Here is a 27,031-nt window from a genome sequence, read left to right on the forward strand (position 1 = left end):
GCCACGCAGGTGTAGTTGGATTTTAGTAGGTGACCATCACACCGATAGGAAGGGGGGATCCTGGGGATTGCTGCTGGACCCTGTCCTTGTCCCTGTGGTTCTACTAAACTAGGGAAGGCCTTGACTGATGTGATGCTGAGGGGTGTAGCCAGTCCAACAACAGTGAGTACCCCAGTGCACGGTTTCCCCTGAGAGGTCTAGGCTTCCTTGGGGAAATGACTGCCTCCAGGTCTGAAGCAAGAGATATACTAGTACATGATGTGCTTGGTGCATCTTGTGCTACCAGAAAGCAAGGCAGTCACAAAGATGAAGTCTTGCTGCAGTCATTACCTGAGCCATCTTGACGAGGCCCCTGCATGGTGAGGATGATGACACCAGTAGATCAGAAATGCTCCTTATGACAGCTCTGCCTGGTCACTTTTGGCAGATACCAGGGAACCAGTAGCATCAAGAGTGTGATGAACATAATTTGACAAGTCGTTGCAAGGGAGAGAGAGATTGGGAGGGCACTCTGAGTTAAAAGATTTCTGAGACAAATAGAGAAATCTGAACACTGATTATATATTTGATGTTAGGAATTATAGTTAACTTTTTAGGTAAGATAATGGCATTATAGTTTCTTGATTTTAAAGAAACCTTTTAGAGAAATATACTGAAGAAGTAAATGAAATGTGTGTGATTTGCTAAAAATACCTGGAGGAGTGGGCAGATGTTGGTGACATGAAGCTGACTGTGAGCTGGTAGGTGAGGAAGTAGAGAGGAAGGAAGTCGTCATTTGAAATCTATTTTTTAAATTGTCATTTTGAATCTTTCTATTGTGGAAAATGCCAAAGAGTGTGGAGTCATGGTGGGAGAGGTACAATAATGGCCCCCAAAGATATCCCCATCCTGATCCTGGAACCTGTGACATGTGACCTCACATGGTAAGGGGGCTGCAGATGGAAAAAAGTGAAAGACCATGAGATAGGAGGTGACCATGGATTATCTAGGCTGGCCCAGTGGCTTTCAAGGGTCCTGACAACAGAGATCCTTTCCTGGCTGTGTCAGAGTTGCAAGCAGAGGCAGGAGGGAGGACTTGAGGGAGACCTGAACTGCACTGCTGGCCTTAGAGTCAGGGGCCATGGCAAAGGAATGCAATGGCCTCCAGCAGCTGGAATGGCCTTCAGCTGGTAGACAACATGGACATGGAACCAGAGTCCCCCTCACTGCCAGGAACCCTATATGCATGGAAAGGAAAGAGCCAATACCACACATCAGCTGGATCAGGGGGACTGATTTTGGACTTCTGACCTCCAGAAATATAAGACGAAGGTGGTGGTGATTTGTTAGAGCAGCAATAGGAGACTGTCCTGATGGAGCAGTAGAAATTGTAACTACTGAGTGAAAATAGAGTATGTGAGTAACAAGAGTTCTATCCTTTTTAAAGATTCTTCTCATGCTCTTACCTCAGACTGGACTGAATTTAATATTTGTACTTCAGTTCAGTGAATCAGCTGTCATGGGCATATAATCAGCCCAGGTTGCTGACAATAAACAGTTGAACAGAGCTGTTAAAAGATCACCTTGAGTGTTTCTGACCACCTTACCCATATAAAATAAAGCACTGAAGAGATTATCTTATTTTCTAAAATAAATGAAAACATAAAATAAACCAGCTTGCAGAAGCTTGGTCTTTGTTTCCTCTCTCTGTAAACCCCCCTCCAATAAGAAACTTCCCCCTAAACTAGTAGAACCCTTTCATGATCACTGGACCCTGTTGGATGGTGAGCTCATCACATTGGCAGGAGGGGAAATCTTATGTGAGAAGATTCCAGTAAAGTGGTCAACTCATCATGAGTGAAGAGGTCTTCTGTGGAAGTTGGAACTGTTATATCTGCAAGAGAGCCTGGGAGGGGTGCCAGGATTCTGTTAGGGTCCTTCCTGTGGAAGAGGCACAGGTCTAGAGACCCCACCAGAAAGGGTTGTGCACACCAACTTCTGGCCCTCTGCCTTGGGTTGTTCCCTGGTTAAGCTCAAGGTTCTCTGAACAAGTTACAGTTTTACACGGTTACTATTGTACAGTCAGTGTTTCTCAGAACACATCCTCAAGCACCTGCTACTGTCTTGTAGGTGGTGAAACTGCTGCTGCGGTATGGAGGAAATCCTCAGCAGAGCAACCGAAAGGGCGAGACACCGCTGAAGGTGGCCAACTCCCCGACCATGGTGAACCTCCTGTTGGGCAAGGGCACCTACACATCCAGTGAGGAGAGCTCAACTGGTCAGTGGCTGGGCATCAGGCTATGTTCAGGGTGGGGGTCATGGATGTGGGAGCAGGGTGTGTGACACTACGAGGTATAAACCTCTCAGTACTGCTGTAATAACAGAGGCAATGTTGGCTTTCATCTGCAGATCAGCACACCAGGTCCCAACCTCCTAGACACCTGGCACTTACAGGAAATTCTGGACTGAGGACCTGGGGTTTCAGTACTAAAAAACCTGCAGGCTTATCCTAAGATACCAACCTGTCTTTGCACAAACCTCTCTTTGGTTTCCTTCAGCCCATGGTTGGCCTCAGATTTCACTAACTCAAGTGAAGTGCTTTTCTGTGGGGTTTCCAGGACTCTCATCCTCGGGTGACCAAGTGCTTGGGGAGGCCTTTCTATAAGTCACCTCTGAGACAGCTTTCCCCCATCCATGTCTGCAGGTGTTTTGAATCTGCCTCTGACATCTTTCTCCTTATTTCCAACAGAGAGCTCAGAGGAGGAAGACGCCCCATCATTTGCACCTTCTAGTTCAGTTGATGGAAATAACACAGACTCTGAGTTTGAGAAAGGACTAAAGCACAAGGCTAAGAATCCAGAGCCCCAGAAAATTGTGACCCCTGTCAAGGATGAGTATGAGTTTGATGAGGATGACGAGCAGGACAGAGTCCCTCCAGTGGATGACAAACATTTACTGAAAAAGGATTACAGAAAAGAGACTAAATCAAATAGTTTTATTTCTATACCCAAAATGGAAGTGAAAAGTTACACTAAAAATAACACGATTGCACCAAAGAAAGCGGCTCACCGCATCTTGTCAGACACATCAGATGAGGAGGACATCGGAGTCACTGTGGGGACAGGAGAGAAGCTGAGACTCTCTGCACACACAATTTTGCCCAGTAATAAAACACGGGAACCTTCTAATTCTAAGCAGCAGAAGGAAAAAAATAAAGTGAAAAAGAAGCGAAAGAAAGAAACAAAAGGCAAAGAAGTGCGGTTTGGGAAAAGGAGTGACAAATTCTGTTCCTCCGAGTCAGAGAGCGAGTCCTCAGAGAGCGGTGAGGACGATGGGGACTCGGTGGGGAGCTCTGGCTGCCTTAAGGAGTCCCCGCTGGTGCTGAAGGACCCCTCCCTGTTCAGCTCCCTGTCTGCTTCCTCCACTTCATCTCATGGGAGCTCTGCCACCCAGAAGCATAACCCCAGCCACACAGACCAGCATACCAAGCACTGGCGGACAGACAATTGGAAAACCATTTCTTCTCCTGCCTGGTCAGAGGTCAGTTCCTTATCAGACTCCACGAGAACAAGACTGACCAGTGAGTCTGACTGCTCCTCTGAGGGCTCCAGTGTGGAGTCACTGAAGCCGCTGAGGAAGAGGCAGGAGCATAGGAAACGCGGCAGCCTACAGAGCACTCTGTCAGAGAAGAAGAGCTCCTTCCACCCCAGTGTGGACGGTGCCATTCCCAAACTAGACAAGGAGGGAAAAGTGGTCAAGAAACATAAAACAAAACACAAACACAAAAACAAGGAGAAAGGGCTGTGTTCAGTTAGTCAGGAACTCAAATTGAAAAGTTTCACTTATGAATATGAGGACTCCAAGCAAAGGTCGGACAAAGCTATACTTTTAGACAATGACATTTCCACTGAAAACAAGTTAAAAGTATTAAAGCACGATAGAGATCACTTTAAGAAAGAAGAGAAGCTTAGCAAAATGAAGTCAGAAGAAAAAGAATGGCTCTTTAAAGATGACATAATAAAGATCTCCAAAGATGAAAAGTCACTCAAGAGAATCAAAGACACAAACAAAGACGTCAGCAGGTCTTTCCGAGAAGAGAAAGACCGTTCAAATAAAGCAGAAAAGGAGAAATTAGTGAAGGAAAAGTCTCCAAAAGAGGAAAAACTGAGACTGTACAAAGAGGAAAGAAAGAAAAAGTCCAAGGACAGGCCCTCAAAATTAGAGAAAAAGAATGATTTTAAAGAGGACAAAATTGCAAAAGAGAAGGAAAAGACTTTCAAAGAAGATAAAGAAAAGCCCAAAAAAGAAAAAATTTACAGGGAAGATTCTGCTTTTGATGAATATTGTAACAAAAGTCAGTTTCTGGAGAATGAAGACACCAAATTTAGCCTTTCTGATGATCAGCAAGATAGGTGGTTTTCTGACTTGTCTGATTCGTCCTTTGATTTCAAAGGAGAAGATAGTTGGGATTCTCCAGTGACAGACTATAGGGACATTAAAAATGACTCTGTGGCCAGGCTGATCTTGGAAACGGTGAAAGAGGACAGTAAGGAGAAGAAGCGGGAAAACAAAAGCCGGGAGAAGCGAGACTACAGTGAAAAACGGAGCGACAAAGATGCTTTCTTTAGAAAGAAAGACAGGGACTATCTGGATAAAAACTCTGAGAAGAGAAAAGACCCAATTGAAAAGCATAAAAATATCCCCAGCTATCTTTCAGAAAAGGACAAAAAAAGGAGAGAGTCTGCTGAATGCGGGCGAGACAGAAAGGACAGGGATCTGAGCGACATCTGCAGGGACAGGAAGGACCCTCTTGAGGTCACCAAGGAGCGGAAAGATGGCAGAGTGAAGGCCGAGGAGGCGTACAGAGAGGACCTGAAGGAGTATAGTTGTGAAAGTGTATTCAAGGACAGGTCTGACTGTGACTTTGGGAAGAGTCTGGAGCCTTGGGAAAGGCATCATTCGGTGAGAGAGAAGGAGAAGAAAGACGGCCTTGAGAAGGAGAAGAAGGAAAAAATAAAATTAGAAAAATATAAAGATAAGTCCAGTGACAAAGATAAAAGTGAAAAGTCTATCCTTGAAAAATGTCAGAAGGACAAAGAATTTGATAAATGTTTTAAAGAGAAAAAAGATACTAAAGAAAAACATAAAGATATACATAGCAAAGACAAGGAAAGAAAAACATCTCTTGACCAAATTAAAGAAAAAAAGGAGAAGAGTTTCCCTGGAATCATCTCAGATGACTTCTCTGAAAAAAAAGATGAGAAAAAGGGAAAAGAGAAAAGCTGGTATATTGCTGATATATTCACAGATGAAAGTGAAGATGAAAAAGATGATTATACAGCAAGTGGATTCAAAATTGGAGAGGCCAGTGAAATGCAGAGGGCAGACAGCCTCCAGGAAAAAGATGATGGGAGGGAGCCATACCCCTCAGACAGACACCGGAAGCACTCTGTTGACAGGCAGCACTTAGAGAAGCAGAAAGAGAAAGAACTTAAAGAAAAGAAAAAGGAAAAAGGAACCACAGAAGGGGCGAAAGATAAGAAAGAAAAAGTCTTTGAAAAGCACAAAGAGAAGAAGGATAAAGAGTCGACAGAAAAATATAAGGACAGGAAAGACCGAACTTCAGTTGACTCTATTCAGGAAAAGAAAAACAAACAGAAGCCCTCCGAGAAGGTGGAGAAGAAGCCCTCTGCAGAAGACAAGGCCAAGAGCAGGCACAGGGAGAGGCCAGACAAGGAGCACTGCAGAGAGAGGAAGGTGTCGAAAAGTGCTGAGGTGGAGAAGAGCCTGCTGGAAAAGTTGGAGGAAGAAGCTCTGCATGAATACAGAGAAGATTCTAATGACAAGATTAGTGAGGTGTCCTCTGACAGCTTCACGGACCGAGGGCAGGACCCAGGCCTGAGTGCCCTCCTGGAGGTGTCTTTCACAGAGCCTCTGGAGGAGAGGGTCAAGGAGAATTGCCCACAGGAGAAGCTGAAGGAGAAAGAAAGGCATAGGCACTCTTCATCCTCATCCAAGAAAAGCCATGATCGAGAGAGGGGCAAAAAAGAAAAGTCTGAAAAAAAAGAAAAGAATGATGATTACAAGGACATTGGCAGCAGAAAGGACTCCAGCCAGTATGAAAAGGATTTCTTGGATGCTGATGCTTATGGTATTTCTTACAGTACAAAAACTGACATAGAAGATGAATTAGATAAAACCATTGATTTGTTTTCTACAGAAAAGAAAGATAAAAATGATTCTGAAAGAGAACCTTCCAAGAAAATAGAAAAGGAACTAAAGCCTTATGGTTCTAGTGCAATCAGTATCCTAAAAGAGAGGAAGAGACGAGAGAAACACCGAGAGAAGTGGAGAGATGAGAAGGAGAGACACAGGGACAAGCACGGTGAAGGGCTCCTGAGACATCACAAGGATGAGCACAAACCTGCAGTCAAAGACAAGGACAGTCCTCTAAGTTCCTTTAAAGATAAATCCAAGGATGAAAGCCTGAAACTCAGTGAGACCAAACTAAAGGATAAATTCAAGGAAACTTTAGATAAAGAAAAAGGTGACTCTGTAAAGATCAGCAACGGAAATGATAAGTTACCACAGTCTAAAGACTCAGGCAAGAAAGATGTCAGGCCCAGAGAGAAGCTTCTGGGAGATGGCGATCTAATGATGACCAGCTTCGAGAGAATGCTTTCCCAGAAAGATCTGGAGATTGAAGAACGCCACAAACGGCACAAAGAAAGAATGAAACAGATGGAGAAGATGAGGCACAGGTCTGGAGACCCTAAGCTCAAGGAGAGGATGAAGCCAGGTGAGGACATGCGCAAGAAGAGTCTGGATATCCCTCCAAAGAAGCCACTGGGACTGGACCCTGCCCTTAAAGACAAAAAGCTCAAGGAGTTGGCTCCTGTTCCACCAGTCCCTGAGAATAAGCCCCACCCAGGACCAGCTGTGGACTCCAGAGACTGGTTGGCAGGACCTCATATGAAAGAGGTCTTGCCTGCTTCTCCCAGGCCTGACCAGAACCGGCCCACTGGGGTGCCCACCCCCGCATCTGTGGTGTCTGGCCCCAGCTACGAGGAGGCAATGCACACGCCCAGGACCCCATCCTGCAGTGCTGACGACTATCCTGACCTCATATTTGACTGCACAGATCCCCCACCGGTCTCCAGCACAGCTGCCAGTGCTTGCTCCCCCTCCTTCTTTGATAGATTCTCTGTTGCAGGGAGCGGCATTTCGGAAACCCCAAATCAGACGCCTACAAGGCCTCTGTGCACAAACCTTTATCGCTCAGTCTCTGTTGATATCAGGAGGACTCCTGAAGAAGAATTCAGCATTGGAGACAAGCTATTCAGACAGCAGAGTGTCCCTACCACATCCAGTTACGACTCACCAGGGCAGCACTTGGAGGATAAGGCCCTTGTGCCCCCAGGTCCTTCGGAGAAGTTTGCCTGCTTGTCTCCGGCGTACTACTCCCCAGACTATGGCATCCCCTCCCCCAAGGTGGACACACTGCACTGCCCACCCACAGCCGTGGTCACCACCACCCCCTCTCCAGAGGGTGCCTTCTCTGGTTTACAAGCAAAGTCCCCCACTTCACACAGAGATGAGCTGTTGGCCCCATCCATGGAGGGGACCCTTCCCCCTGACTTGGGCATTCCCTTGGATGCCACAGAGGACCAGCAGGCCACCGCTGCCATCATCCCCCCAGAGCCCAGCTACCTGGAGCCCCTGGATGAGGGCCCCTTCAGCACGGTAATCACAGAGGAGCCGGTTGAGTGGGCTCATCCTGCTACCTCGGAGCAGGGCCTCTCTTCTAGCCTAATTGGGAGTGCCCCTGAAAACCCTGTCAGCTGGCCCATGGGATCGGACCTTATACTTAAGTCTCCACAGAGATTCTCAGAGTCCCCAAAACATTTCTGTCCTGCCGAGTCCCTCCACGCTGCTGCACCTGGGCCCTTCGGCACCACAGAGCCCCCTTACCCGGTCTCCCCTGTCCCATATCCTCTGCCGGTCCCTGAGCCAGGACTTGAGGAAGTTAAAGATGCCCCTGCAGAAGCAATCCCAGCTGCCATTTCCACTGCAGAAGAATCAGCCCCTTTCGCCTCTTCCTCCAGGCTGGAGTCCTTCTTTAGTAACTGCAAGTCGCTTCCTGAAGCGGCCCCTGATGTGCCCCCGGAGCCTGCGTGTGTGACCACCGTGACTCAGGTGGAGGCTCTGGGTTCTCTGGAAAATACCTTCCTGGAAAATGGCCACAGTCTCCCTGCCCTGGGACAGGTTGATCCAGTGCCCTGGCCCGATGCCTTCCCCAACTCTGAGGACGACCTGGACCTGGGGCCCTTCTCACTGCCAGAGCTTCCTCTGCAAACTAAAGATGCTTCTGATGTCGAAACAGAACCTGTAGAAGAGAGTCCTCTTGTTCCTCCAGAAAGTACCCCTGCAGGGGCCCCTGTGGTCCTGAATGGTGGGGATGTGGCTGCATCAGCTGCTGAGGAACAGCTCGTGCTGTCTCCTGATCAGGCAGCTACCCGGCTCCCTGCTGAGCCTGAGCCTGAGCCCTTGCCCTCAGAGGGGCCAAAGCCAGACATTGTTCTGGAAACTACAGTGGAAGCCGAGGCTGTGTCAGAGGGGAGGGCCCCTGAGGCCTCCGACTCCAGCCTGGGGCTCACACCAGCACCCCCAGAGCAGCATCCACTAGGTAGTGGAGATGAGGAGGTAGAGGGCCCAGACCCCTTGGCAGCATCCCACAGCACACCTGAGCCCTCTGGGGACAGCCCTGCACAGGCACAGGTGGTGAACGGGGCTGGCCCCCATGACAGTGCTGGGCTTGAGGGGCCTTCAGGAAGCGTCCAGACTGAAACTACAGAACCAGAACCCAGACCCACAGCCGAAGCCCCAAAAGCCCCCAAAGTGGAGGAGATCCCCCAGCGCATGACCAGGAACCGGGCTCAGATGTTGGCCAACCAGAACAAGCAGAGCTCTCCTCCTTCCGAGAAGGAACCTGCCCCTGCCCCTACCCCCAGAGCAAAGGGTCGATGCTCTGAGGAGGAGGACCCCCAGGCCCAGCACCCACGCAAACGCCGCTTTCAGCGTTCCAGCCAGCAGCTGCAGCAGCAAATGAACACGTCCACACAGCAGACACGGGAGGTGATCCAGCAGACACTGGCTGCCATCGTCGATGCCATAAAGCTGGATGATATAGAGCCCTACCACAGTGACAGATCCAACCCGTACTTTGAATACTTACAGATCAGGAAGAAGATCGAGGAAAAGCGAAAGATCCTCTGCTACATCACCCCACAGGCACCCCAGTGCTACGCTGAGTACGTCACCTATACAGGCTCCTACCTCCTAGATGGCAAACCGCTCAGCAAGCTGCACATCCCAGTGGTGAGTGCCAAGGTGGCGCCCCAGACCCCAAGGGTGCCAGTTGATGGGTCAGGACCCTGTTTGCTGTATGTCTAAATGCAAATGCCAAACTGTTGGGATGCCAGAGCTTGGAGTAGGTGTGCCATCCTGGGGACCACCCTCCAACATGGATGTCCATGTTGATACAATCCCTCTGGGTCAGGAGATCCAGTTTCCTCTTTGTCATTCATCATTTTTCCTATGTCATCTCCCCATCCAGTGCCTGACTGGGTCATTGTGTGCCCTTGGGTCCATGCCCACGCCCTCTTGACTATCACCCACTGCTGTGGCCGCACCCTGCATATCTCCAACTAGAGTCAACCCTGGTGCTGCTCAGTCCCTGGTCTCCCCAATGTCTTGCTGACCAAGGCCCCCACCTCCATGTCAGGCACACCTGCACAGCATTCCCCCTTTCTATATCTCAGTGCCTCCTTTCAACCCCCCCCCCCTTTTTTTCACATAAAAGTTCTTAATTTATTAGTCCTCTTATGAAAAATCTACACAATCACCACAGATAGTCACTGAAGATTCCACTCTCCAGTTCACTTTTAATAGCACCAACATTGGCCTTTGCAGTTCCTGCCTGACTTTCTTCATTCCCGTTCTTGCATTTCTTTCTGTTTTCTTGAGGTCTTCTTATACAAGTCTGTTTTCTTTGCATAATCCAAGGAATCATAAATCATACCAAAGCAGCTGTCATACCAAAATGGGTTCTGAATCCAAATACAAAGATGACATTTGGTGTGGTCTTACACATTTTGGCTAGTTTTCTCTGAATTTGTCTAAGGTACTGTTGCCTTCCCAGGATGAAGGACATCAATGACCATTTGTTTCTGCTGAAGTAACCTGTTGGCTCATGAACTTCCTGGTCCAGATAGTTAACTGTGTCATTCATTATGGCAGCTAATCTTCAAGCAGCCAAGAGCAAAAGAGTTTTCTCAACTTGTTTTAACAGCTAAAGGCCTCCACGGGGATGTATGGCCTGGCTCCAACCCCAGCCCGTCACCCTTGAACTCCTCTACACCTCTTATCCTGGTTCCCAGCGGTTCCATGTTACTGACCTGAGGTCAGGCCTCAGTTCTCGTCTCACTGGAGCCCTAAGTGACCCTGGCACCTTTGTCACCTGCTCAAAGCACACCCCTCATTGGGCCTCCAGGCTTCTCTACCCAAGCGGGTCTGTCCTCAGCACCCACCTATCTCTGCACTGTACCCAGGTCCTCTATTTTCTTTCTTTTTTTAATATATTTTTATTGATTTAAGAGAGGAAGGAAAAGGGAGGGAAACATCAATGATGAATCATTTGTCGGCTGCCTCCTGCCTGCCTCCTACTGGGGATTGAGCCTGCAACCCGGGCATGTGCCCTTGATTGGAATCAAATGGGACCCTTCAGTCCACAGGCCAATGATCTATCCACTGAGCCAAACCAGCTTGGATCCTCCATTTTCTTTCAGCCATTTTCATCCGTTGATGGCTCACCCTCCACCTCAACCTGATGACTCTTGGTCTGTGCAGATGTGACACATTTAATCCCCGCTTTGCACGTCACCCTCCACTCTTATCCTCATGCCATGAGCAAATTCATCTATATGGGGTTCTACAGGCCAGCACCTCCCATGTCACTGCTTGTCCCAGTCCACTCTCTCACCTAGGCCAGCTCCTGCTTCCTCCTTGCCCATTGGGTTCTGTTCTCTGCACAGCAGGCAAAGAGATCCTTTTATAGTAGAGACAGATCTCTGCCCTCTGCTCAGCCACAACCTTCCTGGCTTTTCAGGACTCCAGCCTAATGTGCTCCCAGGGGTCACCTGTTCACACACTGTGCAGTTGACTTGCTTCATTTCTTAGACCATTCCACCCCTTTGAAGAAAAGCCAGGACTTCGGTTTGATTTGCCTATTAGGCCCAGAATGAGCCTCAGTCACAGCTGTTGAAAGGATGCTGGTCAGGATTCCCCAGAGGGAACTTCCTGTCCCAAAGGAGGGTCATGTTGGATATATGTGTTCTGCTGTCAGATCTTGGTGGTCCAAAAGTCAGTATCTATGCTGGCTCTCCATCAGGCAGTAGGCTCAGCTAACCAGGATTGACACCCAGCATCTTCTGAATGAGGGTGAGTGGCTCTGAGCATCAGGTTCAATGGCTGAGGCATGGGGGCCCAACTACCAGGGCCACCACCCTTCCTGCCCAGCCCAGCACTTTGTTCCCAGGGAGCATGGCTAGTTTTGAACCCAGCGGGATGTCATTAGCATAACACTCCCTTCTCCTGGTACACTAACCCCGAGCTGTTCTAGGGAGGGGAGACTGAGGCAACCTTGCCCTTGTCTGGCCTGGGAGGATCCAGCTGTCTGCCTTCATCTGGGTCACTAGATTCTGAAAAATCTGGCCTAAGATGTGTTGTTTGGTGAGTCTTTTTTGTTGTTTTATTGTTTAAATTTTAGTTACCAAAATAAAAGAGTACCATGACAAAGTTTAGAAAATAAACTAGTAGACGTCATTATACTCCTACTACCCAGGGTTCACCCTGTCAGTGGTCTATACATCTCTACTTCTACTGGATTCATGCCTTTTTAGAAGAAAGCTCTGTTTTACTTCCTGTTACCACATAATTGAGCACCCAGGCTATTGAGTGAGGGCAACAGCGGTCAAGCTTTCCTGGATTTCTCACCAGACCAGAGGCTTGAGGCCTTGTTCCAGCAGCTGTGGCACCAGGTCTTGGTGCTTTTTCTTGAGGATCCAGAAATGGTGGTGCCTTAGAAATACTAAAACCCGAAAACAAGAAAGGCTTACACCTAGATGCGCCACTGTGTTTGTGTCTTCCCACCTGGTACCACCTATGGGTGGCCCAGTAGAGTCAGAAGAGGAAGGCACACCAAGACCCCATGGGGCTGGGTCCTTTGAGGCAAAGGGGATGGAGCAGAGCCTGATGAGCGAGGTGTGCCATTGAAGAGACCAGCTAGATGTTCTAATGTCTTATTTTGAGCTAATTTTAGACTGACAGAGTTGAAAGCACAGAGTATATGTTGTGCCCTCACTGGGCTCGGATGCATCTCCTCCTGGGTCTCCAGGGCTGTGGTTGGTCATCCACCCCTTGTCTTCCTTGAAAGGCACAGTTTGATGACCCTTTTGAGGAATATTGATTAGATGTTTGGTCTAATGTCCACACCTGGATGGAGGGACATGTTTTTAGTGAGACTGCACAGATGTGACATGAGGTCTTGGTGTGTTATGTCTTGTTCTTGGTGTCAGCAGTCGCATTGTGGCGCAGTTGCTGTCTTTCCCTTTTTAGTTGATAAATATCTTGGGGAAGGTACTGTGAAACTCTTAAGGCCTATTATCCTCGAGCTTGTGCCTATTTTAGTCTCCTTAATGAATCTTGTCTGCAGCAGTCAGTCCTGTGGTGTTGGCCTAATGATTATAGTCTACTTCCCTCTCTCTGTGTTTATTGATTGAAATGCTCCTGTAATCCAACAAAAATCACCATTACTTATTTTGTATGCAAATTGTTCCAGCCTTAGCCATTAGGAACTCCTTTAGGTTGCTCCATCTTTCTGAGCATGCTCTCACTTTACAGCCTTACAAGATGTTCCAGCTGAGTCCTGTCATTAGCCACGTGGTTCCTTCTAGTGGGAATGGTGCTTAGAAACCACATCCTGGGTGCAGGATGTGGTCACTGTCCTGAGTGACATAGCCAGGTGAGGTGTGTTACTCTGCATCCCTCCATCTGGTCTACATTGAAATCTTGACTTCATCATGTGCTCGCATCTTCCTTCTTTAAGAGAGAGATTCGGTTCTTCTTACTGCAAGGTGTTTACTGGCCTGTTCACTCCCAGTATACATGTCTCATTTCACAAGTGCTGGCCCATCCATGAAATGCCTGCACTGGTTAGATGGCATTTATGGTGGTTCTTCTGGACTTTCGCCTAATGATATCTTTTCCAAAGTAACCCAGGCCCCTCACTTCCCCACTCTGACCCCCAGCAGGACAGTCAGGCTCTGTTGTTGCATGTGTTCCATGTTGGCACCTGCATCCCATTTGGTGTTAGAGTTTATTTGGGGGACATGAAACCTCACTATTATAAAAGGAAATAGCCCAGCATCCTCCTCCTCTCCTCTGCCCCATTTGCTCTTCTTCTGTCTTTGTCATATTTCTTCTGCACAAACAGCACAGCATATGTGTTCTTGATCTCTACTTTCTTGCATGAAGGGTAGCAGTGTAGACACTCTGTACTTTGCTTTTTACACTTCACACCATCTCTGGAACTCATTCCCCTTCATTCTTTTTCATAGCTGCATAGTGCTCCTTTCTGGGCCAGATTCTATGCCATTGTTCATTTGCCTGCTCTCTTGTGTATGAGCATCTAATTGTTTCCAGGAAATTCCCTGGTGTGTCTACATTTTGTGGGACCATAGGTGTGTCTTCAGGTCAGACTTAGACACTATTGCTGGTGCAGGTTCCCAGCCTCCATTAACCCCCCTCCCTCTCACCCTTTGTGACTATAGATTGCACCCCCTCCCTCCTTGGCGGAGCCCCTGAAGGAGCTGTTCAAGCAGCAGGAGGCTGTGAGGGGGAAGCTGCGCCTGCAGCACAGCATCGAACGGGTAAGAAGAGGTCTTGCATGGGGGACTGTGGGCCTGGGATATATCTGGCCGTATTGGGATTGGCTCATATGGTTTCTGTCCTCCAGGAAAAACTGATCGTCTCCTGTGAACAGGAGATCCTGCGGGTTCACTGCCGGGCAGCGAGGACCATCGCGAATCAGGCGGTGCCATTTAGTGCCTGCACCATGCTGCTGGACTCTGAGGTCTACAACATGCCTCTGGAAAGTCAGGTCAGTGGTTGCCAAGGTTGTGCACTCACACTTGTCTCCTAAGAAGATCTGTGCCCCCACAAACTACTCTGAACATGTGAGCAGATCTGCCCTCGGGACAAGGGAGGCAGGGGTGATCAGATAGCAGTACATGTAATGCTGATGTCATGAAATGCTGCATGGGCTCTTCGAGGCCCCATTCCAGGGTTCTAACAAACACAGGCTCTTAGGTCACTGGGTTGGACTGGGCCTTAGTTTCAATCACATGAAGAGTTAAACTTTCCTCTAAAACAGTGGTTCTCAACCTTGGCTGTACATTAGAATCACCTGGGAATCTTTTTAAAATCCTGATTTCTGGGCCTCATCCTCCGGAAATTCTGTTTCTTTGTTATGGGGTGGGGCCACAACATTAGTTACAAAGAAACAAAATTTCCGGAGGATGAGGCCCAGAAATCAGGATTTTAAAAAGATTCAGGTGATTCTAATGTGCAGCCAAGGTTAAAAACGACTGCTCTAAAATATACAAATGATTAGGATGAGTAGCACCTAGAGCTGCTGCATAAATAGCCTCTGCAGCGAAGACCCCCATAGGAGGCTATCATGCTGGGGATAATGATGCCCTTGCATCAGCATGGTGACATTGGCAGCCAGGCCCTGTAGCCAAGGGCCAAGAGGTGTGGGAGCCTGTGGCTGCTTAGCATAGCAGTGGTTACCTTCCCACTCCCCAGAGTCCTGTTAGAACTTTCCTGTTGATCTGATTCAGGCTGGGCAGCAAAGTCCAGAGCAATGCCCATCTGTCCTCCAGAGAGGCCCTGCCTCATCCACCCCAGCTGATCATCCTGGCTCCCCTTACCCCTAGGTCAGGGTATGTCCCATGTGGTCATACCCTTTGCTTCCCCCACCAAACCTGACCTGTCATTAAACATTTGGGCGCCCCTGCCCCCATTGGTCTGCTGGGGTGCAAGACTGTCCCATTAAGTGGCTCTGTCTGCTGGCAACCCCAAGCTTCAGGAGATTTCAGCTGCCTCTTACCCATCCATGGACACAGTTAAAATTTAAACTGTGCAAAGCAGTCTCTCATGTCCCCAATTGTCCATCTTAAGCCTGGCTGCTTCTCCTACCTCCTACTGCCTGCCGCACTCGGGCCTGGCCTCCTGAGGCTGTCTGCCCTGGGTTTTACTCCCCAATTTATTCTCTTCCCTAGCAACCACTGTGACTTTTTTAGAAACAACCCAGTGTGCATCATTCTGGGCCTGCCCTCTGCTTCTTGCCCCGCTCATGTTGACTTTCCCAGAATACTGTTGTTCTCTTGGGCCTCTCCTGCTGCCCCCCTTCACTGTTCAGGCCTTGGCACCAAGAGCTCTACTGACAGATGCACCTCCTGGCACCCTGGCTGGCATGAACTCCTGCTGTGTCAGGATCACATGGACCCCTAGGGTTCTGAGCAGCATTTCTGGTTTGGCTGTGGCTGTGTGGTATCATACAGTGGGTTTAGTGGTTTTAGTTAAAAAATTTTTTAAATTAGTACATTAAAGATTTTCCATTCACTTAACATACATTCTTGAAGGATATGTTTGAAAGTTTCCCCACTTAACATACTATGTATCGAGACAAGTTTTTCCTAAAACAAAACATTTGTCAACAAACTATAAAACAAAATGGTTGGGGATCAAGTGATTACTTCAGGGTTAGGTGCTTCAAAGGTTTGCATCTAAAACAAAAAAAGAAAGGAATCTGGTGATCTTCAAGGGATTTCCTACATTCCTTCTGAAGGTTCAAGAGAGAAGGCCTCAGGGTGCACTTCTTCCCGGCAAATATGTTTGGTGTGGAGCCTGGGCTCAGCCACCAGGTGGTCGGTCGCTCATGTACCTATGGCTGAGAGACTTTCACATGTTCTTCTCAGCACGCCATCCACTCCAGCATCCAGGGAGAACCAGACAGCAGGAATCTGAAAACTACTTGCTCCATTGTCTCCTGGTCCCTCCTAAAGCATCCCTGTTTGTAAACTGCAGTCCATCGCAGGCAGAGATGTTGCCATACTTAAGAATGGTGACCTCAAGGTGTAGTACTCCTACAGAGTGAAACCAGGAGGCTGGCCCTCAACCACCTCGGGCCTGTCAAACACCCTTTACGAAAAAAAAAAAATTTACTTCCAGTGTTTACAACCAGAAGTTAAAACACATACCATCACCAGCTTTACCATGTGCCTGTGTGTGGCCTCCAGAAACAGTGCAGGCCAGAATCTGAGGGCTTCCCAATTCTGTTTCCTATATGGGTGTCGTAAAAGACATGCAGAAAGCCCTCATGGACGGTACCAAGTCATCCCTAGGGCAGCTCCATCACGGACCACATCCACCCAGGCATATTATGCAAGCTATATGGGGAGGAGGATGACCAAGGGTCATACTGGTTTGTCTTTTAGCATGATGACAGCATGTGGATTCAGGAATGAGACTACAGCTTTCATTCTTCACTTAGGAAGGAGGATTTGAAACACCCTGCAGGTTTGCTTTCTCCATTGTTCCCTTATCAAACGCCCATACTTGATTTCTCCTCCAGGGTGACGAAAACAAGTCTGTGAGAGATCGTTTCAACGCCCGCCAGTTCATCTCCTGGCTCCAGGATGTGGATGACAAGTACGACCGCATGAAGGTGAGTGCACTGTACTCCCCTCAAACATTACTTGGGCTGGGAGCCCCCAGGAGTCTTCTGGGATGCGGGGAGGCTGCTGCTGGGTCCCATGTTTGGAGGTGACAGTTTCAGACTCTCTGAACCCAGCAGATACTTTCAGGGTATCCCCACCCCCATGTTGCCTCCTTAGAGTATCTTCCCTCCTGTCCAGGTATGCGGGGAGCAGCTCCTGTCACCAGCTGGCGGTCAGACCTCTGTGGGACCCCATCTTGATCCCTCCACAGCATACACCCATCACCACTGCTCTGGATGTGCTGACCAGTGCAGCAGGCCAGAGGATGGGTGGGAGATAGAAAGATTAGCAAGTAAGAAGCACATCCTCATCTTCAGTTGCTAGAGTTGCACATGGGCATGGGGTCACTCATGAGAACGAGCTGTAAAACTTACCAACAATTATGAGCCAGTTACAAAATTAACACACAGGTCAGCACCACCCTAGGAAGCTCCATGAGGCAGGGCTGAGTGGACTGTGCCTGCTGCTCTTCTCACTGCGAGCTACAGAGCTGGTGGAGGGGAACCCCAAGCTCCCCCATTCCCAACCCTGTATTACCTGTACTTGGAGAGTAAGACAGTGTTTCCAGGATTCCAGCCTTAACCTGTGCTCCTTACCTCAACGGCCCATGACCACGGTGTCATAGCAGTGCACACAGGTACCACATGAGGTAGACACAAAACACAGAGCAGAGAACAGTGAGCCCATGTGGCATTTCAGGCCCTAGCATCTCATCATGATGTGGGTGCAGGTGCAGCTGGGGTGAGGCCCAGCTTCCAGGTGACAGTGCAGTCACACCATTGCTCTCAGCCAGGCTTGAAGGGAGCCACAGGGAAGATTTCCCAATAAAAAGAGAAATAATCTTTAACCACATTAAAATTAGACTTTGTACATTAAAAATGCCACATAAGTCCAGTTTCCTTAGTGGTCCAAAGAACTTACAAACTAATAAAAAAAAAAAGGTGGATAGAAAAAGAAATTAGTGAAGAATGTAGTCAGTTTATGAAGATGAAGCAGCCACACCTTCATGAGGCCATGTGTTATGTGACCATTTGTTTCAGAGCCACAAGTTAAATTAGATCCTATTTAGAAGACACACTGCTAGCTTCCTCTGCAAGGTTCTGCAGTTGGGGACATGTCATTTGGTAGTTTTGTAGGGTAAATAGTATCTGTCAAATTTCACAATATTTTGGCCACCTGACCTAGCAAATACCCTTGAGTCATTTAAAACTCGGGGAAATGTAAAAAAAAAAAAAAAAAAGTTCATTGGGAAAACCCAATAAAATAGAAACCCAGAAGCCCATTGATAATTCTGTGATTAAATGGAGTATGGGAACATCTGAAGATGTAATTACTACAAAATATTTTAAATTAGGCAAACATGGCCCAGCCTGTGAAGGTATCTGAGCTGCTTATAAAATGGGTCCATCTTGAGGTTCAGACACATTGCAGTGTACACATGAAGACAGTGCAGAGCCATGGCTTCCATGCTGCAGCACTCAGAGGTTATTTCCAGAAGACTAAAGATGGAGGATTTTTATCCCCCACCCTCAACACACTTTTAAAAGACAATTATTTTAAAACAAATTATACATTGTGATATTCCATCCCAAATATTTGTGTGCACACTTAAGATTATTTTTCTGTACAGTCACTGTAACAGAGTCAAACTTTGTTAATCCAAAGTATGGTCTACTTACTACCTGCCATGTTTAAATCCCCTTTGTTCCCAAAATGTGCCCAACCCTGGACCCACAGGTGTTACATTTGGTTATGTCCCATTTCAGTAATCCAGTGGGTCATTATTTGTTTTTAACTATACCTATTTAATATGATTTAATATCTATTTAATAATATACCCATGAAGATTAAACACTTTAATACTAAACCCTAGATAACCCTTTTTAGAAATGAAGTGTACTTTTAAAAGATACAACTTCTGCCCTAACCGGTTTGGCTCAGTGGATAGAGCGTCGGCCTGCGGACTGAAAGGTCCCAGGTTCGATTCTGGTCAAGGGCATGTACCTTGGTTGTGGGCAACATCCCCAGTAGGGGGTGTGCAGGAGGCAGCTGATCAATGTTTCTATCTCATCGATGTTTCTAACTCTCTATCCCTCTCCCTTCCTCTCTGTAAAAAAATCAATAAAATATATATTTTTTAAAATAAATAAAAGATACAACTTCTATAAATGCAAATGAAATCAATATCACCACATATAAATTAGAATTGTAAACAAAAGAAAATCAGTTGTAAATTCTAATTAGATGCTGTTGTGAAATCCATGGAGAATGAGGACACAGAGCAGGGATAGTCTCCTCATGTGGTCAGCAAGACTACTCACAGGGCAGGATGAGAAGGCCAGGGGTGGTGCTGTGGGCTATTCAGAGGGGCAGGCCATTCTGCTGCCAGAGCTTGGCCCGGGTCCCTCAACCCCATCCTCCCAGTGGGTATTGAGGCAGGGGGAGTGGGCAGTGGGGACCCAGGCCCAGTCCTCTTAATTAGGTACTTGGGGGCTGGGCCAGAGTCTTGTTTCCACTTCCCTCACCTACTGTGCTTTCCATGCAGACGTGTCTCCTGATGCGGCAGCAGCATGAGGCTGCAGCCCTCAATGCTGTGCAGAGAATGGAGTGGCAGCTGAAGGTCCAGGAGCTGGACCCGGCCGGGCACAAGTCCCTGTGTGTGAATGAGGTGCCCTCCTTCTATGTGCCCATGGTAGACGTCAATGATGACTTCGTGCTTCTGCCAGCCTGATGCACCACAAGGACAACTGCACAGGACACAAGCAAGGGCCACATGGGTCAGCCCAGCACTGCTGCCAAGTCCAGGTGGCGGAAGGAGACCTTGTCCCTCAGGTGGGAACACCCAGGGAAAACCCTGCACTTTGCCCCCCTGGAGCACTTCTCTTTTATACCAGCTGCCAAGGGAGGACAAGGAGACCTCGGGGACACAGACACGGCAGCCTTGGGATCTGTTTTCCAGCCAGCTGCACGGGCATTTCAGGAGCTGCAGAACGGATTGCGTTTTTAAAAATCTCTTGTTCCATTCTGATCAACTAAAGGAAATAAAATTAAGGCGTCCACTTCTCACAAACAGTGACCTTCAGGTTGGAGGGCAGGGAGAGTGCCATCCTTGCTGCTGTCCTGTTGCCATGGAGCTGCTGACAGCCACAGGCCTCAGACTGGGGCTGGGACGCTGTGCTGTGCGAGGGCCAGCTGCGCCGCCCACCTGCCTGCCACAGAGGGACACAGAGCCAGGACTCTCCAGTTGTGTTTTTAATGGAGTCAAATCCACGTGGTTTGTATATTTTTTCCTTTAATCTTGGGCATTTTGTTTCTCTTTCTGAGAACATAACTTGAAACACTACAGAGCCAATAATCATATAAAAAGTGTACCCGTAAACGCTGTACAGTTTTATACACATTCACAATGTACTTTTTGCTGCCTTCTAGATAATTTATTTTGCAACACATTACTGCACAGTTGTAAATAACTTATGTACTGTAACATCACTTCAGTTATGTGTAAAGAAATAAATAAATTAATTAAATGCTCTTTGTACAAGACAGTCCCCTTCCCGGGAGGGGCCAATATACAGGACTATGAGATGAGGGTTGCTCCACTGAAAAATTCCATTGTCTTAAATATTTTTCCTCCCAAATGATTAGCTTTTGATTTTGAAACAAATTATACAATTGACCCTTGAACAATATAGTCAAAAATTTTTGACTCTCTCAGAACTTAACTACAAATAGCCTACTGTTGACCAGAAGCCTTACTGGTAACATAGTTGATTAACACATATTTTAATGTGTTATATTATATACTGTATTCTTAGAATAAAGCTAGAAAAAAAATGTATGCTATATAATAAAAGGCTAATATGCAAATGGACTGAACAGGGGAACAACCGGTCACTATGATGCACACTGACCACCAGGGGGCAGATGCTTAACGCAGGAGCTGTCCCTGGTGGTCAGTGCACTCCCACGGGGAGTGCCGCTCACAGCGGTGGTGGCGGGAGCCTCTCCCACCTCCGTGGCAGCGCTAAGGATGTCCGACAGGGAGCGGGCCTAACCCATCAGTTGGACATCCCCCAAGGGCTCCCAGACTGCAAGAGGGCACAGGCCGGACTGAGGGACTCCTCCCCCCCCCCCCCCCCCCCCAGTGCACGAATTTTGTGCACCAGGCCTCTAGTTAAAATCGTAAGAGAAAATACATTTACATTTATTGGGGAAAATACACATATAAGTGCACCCGTACAGTTCAAACATGTGTTGTTATAAAGGGTCAAATGTATTTTCCCCTCCTTTCTTGCCCTTCCTGAAAGGCTCTCCTCCTCTGCCCCAGGAGCTGCTCAGTTCACAATGGGGTGGATTTAGCTGGGGAGGCCGGGGCCCAAACCGCAATCTTCACATCCCATACCCCAGACAGACAAGGGCCTGGGGCAGAGCCATCAGCTCCTGCAAAATACCAAGACTTTCTCTCTGCAGAGAGACTGAGGACATGGGAACATAGAGAAGACCAGCCTTTGGCAGCCAGAAACATAACAGGATGCCTGCGTCATCTATCCTGAGGAAGAAAAGAGTCTCTCTCTGCTGGGGCAGCCAGTCTCTGGGCATCATGGCATTAAAAAGACCACTGCCTAGGCCTGATCAGCTCTCACTTCCTGGCTTTACCTGTTCCCTGTGCTGAGAAAACTTCTGCTTGGGGATGAGTCTGCATTGTTAACAGGTTCTCCGGTGTGGCAGCAGCTGGTGTGGGGTCCCCACTTTAACAACCTGGTGCTAACAAAACCAGCTCCCGGGGCAAGAGTTGGAGGTTTGAGCCCAGCGCATCCCAGGAGAGGGCTGGGGCATTTCACAGAGCAAAAAGGGCATTCACACCTTGTGCTTCTCCCTAAGGAGAACACCTGCAGGAATGGGATGAGAGCCTGTGTGCTGGCTCCAAGGTGTGCCAGATAGTCTGGGGGTGTGTGGGGGCCACCTTCATAGTAGGAGCTCCCAAAGTGGCATTACCTGGCTCACAGAGAGTTGGCTCCCCCAACATCTGGGATACTGCAGGAATGCACAATGTGTGGAGGAGACAGGTTCAGGTAGCAGGGTCTGGACAGCCCTTTTCCTTGCTCATGTCTTGGGATCCCTCAGCCTCGTCTCCATGCTTCGTATACCTGGTGGGTGTAGCAGAAGCTGTAGGAATTAGTCCAGATCACCAGCTCTGCCTCACAGTATTCCAGAGCAGGATTCCTGGTGCCATGTCCACTGCAGAGCATCCTGCTCAAAAGTGCACCCCAGAATGGCCTGAGACAACCTGTGACCATTTTCTCCTCAGGTGCAAGTAGGGCTCCTGGGCCTGCCCTGGCCTCTCTGGGAGCAGGCCATGGGCAGGGCCTTGGTTTTCCCAAAGGGTGTGAAAATGGTGTGGCCTTGCAGGGTCCATGCCTGGGATAATGGTGGGAGCACCCCTTCTCTGCTTCTCTCTTTTCCCCTTTGTGCAAATCCCCTCCAGCCTGGTCCCATCATTTGTGTGTCTGGGAAGGGGCACAGAGATGCCAGCAAAGCTCCAGTGTATATTCTGGGCAAAAATTAGTTTTCTAAGCACAGAACTCTGATCACAACACCACTTCTTTTAAGCCCTGATGCTGTTGCTTTTTTTCTTTTTTTCAAATCACCCGAGGATATGTTTTTATTGATTTTTAGGGAGAAAGAGAAACAAATGTGAGAGAGAAACACCATTGGCTGCCTCCCAATATGCACACCAAATGTGGATCAAACCCACAATGTAGGTATGTGCCCAGGCCAGGAATTGAACTCACAACCTTTTGGTATACTGGACAATGCTCCAACCAACTGAGCCACCCAGAGCAGCTCTGCTTTTTCTTTTTTTTTTCTTTTTTAAGACAACATAAATTGGACTCATTCCCATGGATATGCCTTGGCATCAGCAGCATAAGGCCACAACAGATGTCCTGGAACCCCCTGACTCCATGCATGTGGCCACCTGCACAGCATGCATAGCTGCCTGGTGGGCATCAGTGAAGTGTGGGTCGAGAACAATGAAAATACATCCTGCATATCAGATATTTACATTACGATTCATAACAGTAGCAAAATTACAGTTATGAAGTAGCAACGAAAATAAATGTAAAAATAAATTTAAATATAAATTCTAAAAACAAAGGCTGTCGGTGATTCTGCTCCCAGTCAGTATTATCTCTATCGGAGCTTGAGGGGTCAGTGCAGGTTTTTGGTTTTTTTTAAGATTTTTTTATGATTTTTAGAGAGAAAGGGAGAGGGAAAGACAAACATTGACATGAGAGTGAAACATTGATCAGCTGCCTCCTGTACAACCCCTACCAGAGATCAAGCCCACAACCCAGGCATATGCCCTGACTGGGAATTGAACCAGCAACCTTTTGGTGCACAGGACGATGCCCAACCAATTGGACCACACTGGCCAGGGCCAAGGCAGGTGGTTTTAGAACACTGAGGGTTCCGGAATTGTGCCTGGTTGGAGATACTGTTGATGGTCCCTGAGGCCTGTGACTACAGTTGTATCAAACTACCCTCAGGAAGGTCTGGCTTGAGCTTGAAGAAGGCAGTGCTTGGCCACAGGCACTAATGTCTTGCCATTAGCCCCCTGCTCCACACACCTAGTGCCCCCTGACTGCAGCCTAGGGTCCTGGCTCTGGCACAGATGGGTGCTAAATTCCTCATCGTGAGAGGGTCTACCATCCCATAAATCAAGGCCTCTGCAGACACTTCCTGATCCTTTGGCCTTCAGAGGCTTCAAAATCTTATCAGTATCAAAAATAAGCTCTACCAGTGGTTCTCAACTTTCCTAATGCTGCGACCCTTTAATACAGTTCCTCATGTTGTGGTGACCCCCAACCATAAAATTATTTTCGTTGCTACTTCATAACTGTAATTTTGCTACTGTTATGAATCGTAATGTAAATATCTGATATGCAGGATGTATTTTCATTGTTCTCGACCCACAGGTTGAGAACCGCTGCATGCCCAGTCCCCAGGGGCTATGGGTCAACATGTCAGTCTGGACACAGGGTCCTGTCAAGGAAGTTGGTGCCTTGCACAGGTAGCCCCCAACTTAGATGAAAACATAAAAGAAATGAAGGCCTTTTCCCAATCTGCAGAAGAGAAGCTGACAGCAAAAGAAATCCAAAGTTACTATATTAGGACTGGAAAATAAAGTAAGCAAAACAAAAAGCTGAATGTATAAACTTAATAGCAGAATGGAAAGATATAGTGAACTTGAAGAGAGATCGATAGAGATTATTCAATCTGAATTACAAAGTGAAAAAGATTTTATAAAAAGAACAGATTCTCAGGTATCTGAGGGACACAAAGATCTAACATTCATGTCATGGGACTTCCACAAGAAGAAAAGAAAGCAGATGATGCTGAAAATTTTGAGGGAATAAAAGGCTGAAAAGTGCCAAGTTAGGCAAAAGATATGAACCTATATATTCAAGAAGCTAAACCTAAAGAGGATGAACTCCAAGAAATCAATACCTAGGTAAAGCATAAACTACTGAAAGCAAAATTAGTAGAAATGAACAATTTGAAATTCATTACAAAAGTAATTTAATTCAGAATAACATGACAAAGATTAAAATATTTAGGAATTAATCAAAAAGACAAAAGACACTTGTACACTGAAAACTACAAAACATTGCTGGGAAAATTTTTAAAAAGACAAATAATGGAAATATATATTGTGGATTGGGAGACGATCTTGTTAAGATGTCAGTACTAGGAGATTAAAAATGGTAGCAGAGTCAGTATGCTTCCAGAACCAAACTGGAATTACAACTAAAATACAGAAAAACTTCCTGAATAATCAACAGAAGACTCACTGGAGAGAACCCTGATAACCAAGGACAGAAAGTGGAGATCGCATAGAGACTGGTAGGAGGGGTGGGGGCACAAAAGGGCTGGCTGGCCTCCCACAGACAGCAACTGAAGTTCCAAAGAGCTATCTCAGCTGTGGGGGGTTGCCACTGAGAATTCTGGGGTCTAATCCCCAAGCTGGGCCCCCCAGCAGAGAGCATCAGAACTGATATAACATCTGGCTGTGAAAAGCAGCGAGGTTGCTGTCTAACAGGGAGAGATGGCTAGAAATGCAGGCACCCTCTTAAAGGGCCAATACACAAAATTCCCCGTGGAGCCACTCACCTTGTGCTCCAGCAGAGGGAGGGCAGAGTGGACTGGAGCTATGTGAGCAGAAGGATCAAGGGATTTGGGGTTAGAGCTCAGAAGGCAGACAACCCAGTTTCCTGTGCTGAGTCATTGCCTCACACTATGGAGGTCATCTTTTTTTTTTTTTTAATTTCAGAGAGGAGAGAGAGAGAGAGAGAGAGACATCAATAATAAGAACCATTGATTGGCTGCCTCCTGCACACCCCACACTGGTTCAATCCTGGAACCTGGGCATGTGCCCTGATCAGGAATCAAACCATGACCTCCTGGTTCATAAGTCAATGCTCAACCACTGAGCCACAGCAGCCAGGCCAGAGGTCATCTTTCTTATGCAGACATTTGCTATACAGGTGGCTTTGCCTGGAGGGAAGACAGTTGACCCATCCTATTGGGAAACACCTTGCCCCACAGTGCGGAGTTTCTGATGCCCATTAAGCGACTGAAAATAACAGCCTCCAGGCAGAAGCAATTGCCCCACCCTATTGAAAAACTCTTGACACACCTGTGAACGATTGCCTGAGGGCAATTCAAGACAGAATCCTATCCGTTTGTAGGCAGAGGTGGTCGCAGTCTCTGGAGGCTTTGAGTCTCTGATCTAATTAGTCAGAAACAGCATTTGACACAGTCCTGCACTAGAGATTGAGAGGTGTAGCAGATCTACCTAATACATAGTTACAAACCCAAACAGGCAGCCAAAATGAGGAGATAAGGAAACAACCCCAAAATGAAATAACAACAGAATTCTCCAGAAGAAGAGATAAATGAAATGGAAATAAATTTATCTGATATAGAGTCCAGAATAATGATGGTAAAGATGTTCAACAGCATGAGAAAAGATATAGTAACTATGAAAACAAATAATGAATGACATAGCACAAATAAAGAACACATTGGAAGGAATACACAGCAGATTAGGGGAAGCTGAGGATTGAATCAGTAAATTAGAAGACAGGGTTGAAAAAATCACTTGATCAGAGAACCAAAAAGAAAAGAACAATTAAAAAACAGGAGAATAGCTTAAGGGAGCTGTGGGACAATGTGAAACATAACAATATTCAAATAGCAAGTGTGCCAGAAGAGGCAGAAAGGGAGGAAGGGATAGAGAATGTGTTTGAAGAAATAATGGCAGAAAAGTTCCCTAACCTGGAAAAAGATTAAAAGTCACACACAGGAGGCACAGAGAACCTTAAGCAAGAAGAACCCAAACAGGCCCATGCCCAGGCACATCATAATTAAAATGCCAAAAATTAAAGACAAAGAGAGAACCTTAAAGGCAGCAAGAGAAAAACAAACTGTTACCTACAAAGGAGCTCCCATAAGGCTGACACCTAATTTCTCATTAGGAACTCTATAGGCCAGAAGGGAATGGCATGAAGTACTCAAGGTAATGGAAAGCTAGGATCTGAAACCAAGATGGCTATATCCAGCAAGGCTATCATTCAAAATAGACAGTGAAACAAAGAGCTTTCCGTACAAAAAGAAAAGAAAAAAAAAAAAAGCTAAAGGAGTACATCACCACCAAGCCAGCATTACAAGAAATGCTAAAGGGACTGCTATAATGAGAAGAAGAAATAAAGACAGAAACCTAGGCATACAGAATTAAAATGGCAATATACTAGTATAAGTACCTATCAATAATAACCTTAAATGTAAATGGAGTAAATGCCCCAATCAAAGACATAGGGTAGCCCGGCCGGCGTGACTAAGTGGTTGAGTGTTGACCTGTGAACCAGGAGGTCAGGGTTCGATTCCTGGTCAGGGCACATGCCAGGGTTACAAGCTCAATCCTCAGTGTGGGGTGTGCAGGAGATAGCCAATCAATGATTCCCTCTCTCTCTCCTCCATTCCTCTCTGCAATCAAAAAAAATATATTTTTTAAAAAGACATAGGCTAGCTGAATGGATACAAAACATGACCCAACTATATGCTGTCTACAAGAGACCCACCTCAGAACA

General features: G+C 47.1%; 1 protein-coding gene across 6 annotated transcripts in view; it reads left to right on the forward strand.

Moving 5' to 3' along the window:
* Positions 1-20,414, forward strand: part of ANKRD11 (ankyrin repeat domain containing 11) — a 243,488-nt gene extending 223,074 nt beyond the window's left edge. For 5 of the 6 annotated variants that reach the window (XM_070398880.1, XM_070398881.1, XM_070398882.1 and 2 more), the window contains 6 exons: positions 2,110-2,257; positions 2,729-9,357; positions 13,869-13,967; positions 14,054-14,197; positions 16,736-16,828; positions 19,426-20,414. In XM_070398880.1, the coding sequence (XP_070254981.1) occupies positions 2,110-2,257; positions 2,729-9,357; positions 13,869-13,967; positions 14,054-14,197; positions 16,736-16,828; positions 19,426-19,611 (7,299 nt within the window). In that variant the 3' untranslated portion in view covers positions 19,612-20,414. Of the gene's footprint in view, positions 1-2,109; positions 2,258-2,728; positions 9,358-13,868; positions 13,968-14,053; positions 14,198-16,735; positions 16,829-17,018; positions 17,173-19,425 lie in introns of all 6 variants that reach the window. The other variant, XM_070398883.1, reaches the window with a different exon arrangement.
* The last annotated feature ends 6,617 nt before the right edge of the window (positions 20,415-27,031 follow it).

Source organism: Myotis yumanensis, unplaced genomic scaffold (assembly GCF_028538775.1).
Source record: "Myotis yumanensis isolate MYYU_CA2020_CCGP unplaced genomic scaffold, mMyoYum1.0.hap1 SCAF_18, whole genome shotgun sequence".
NCBI classification, from domain to species: domain Eukaryota; kingdom Metazoa; phylum Chordata; class Mammalia; order Chiroptera; family Vespertilionidae; genus Myotis; species Myotis yumanensis.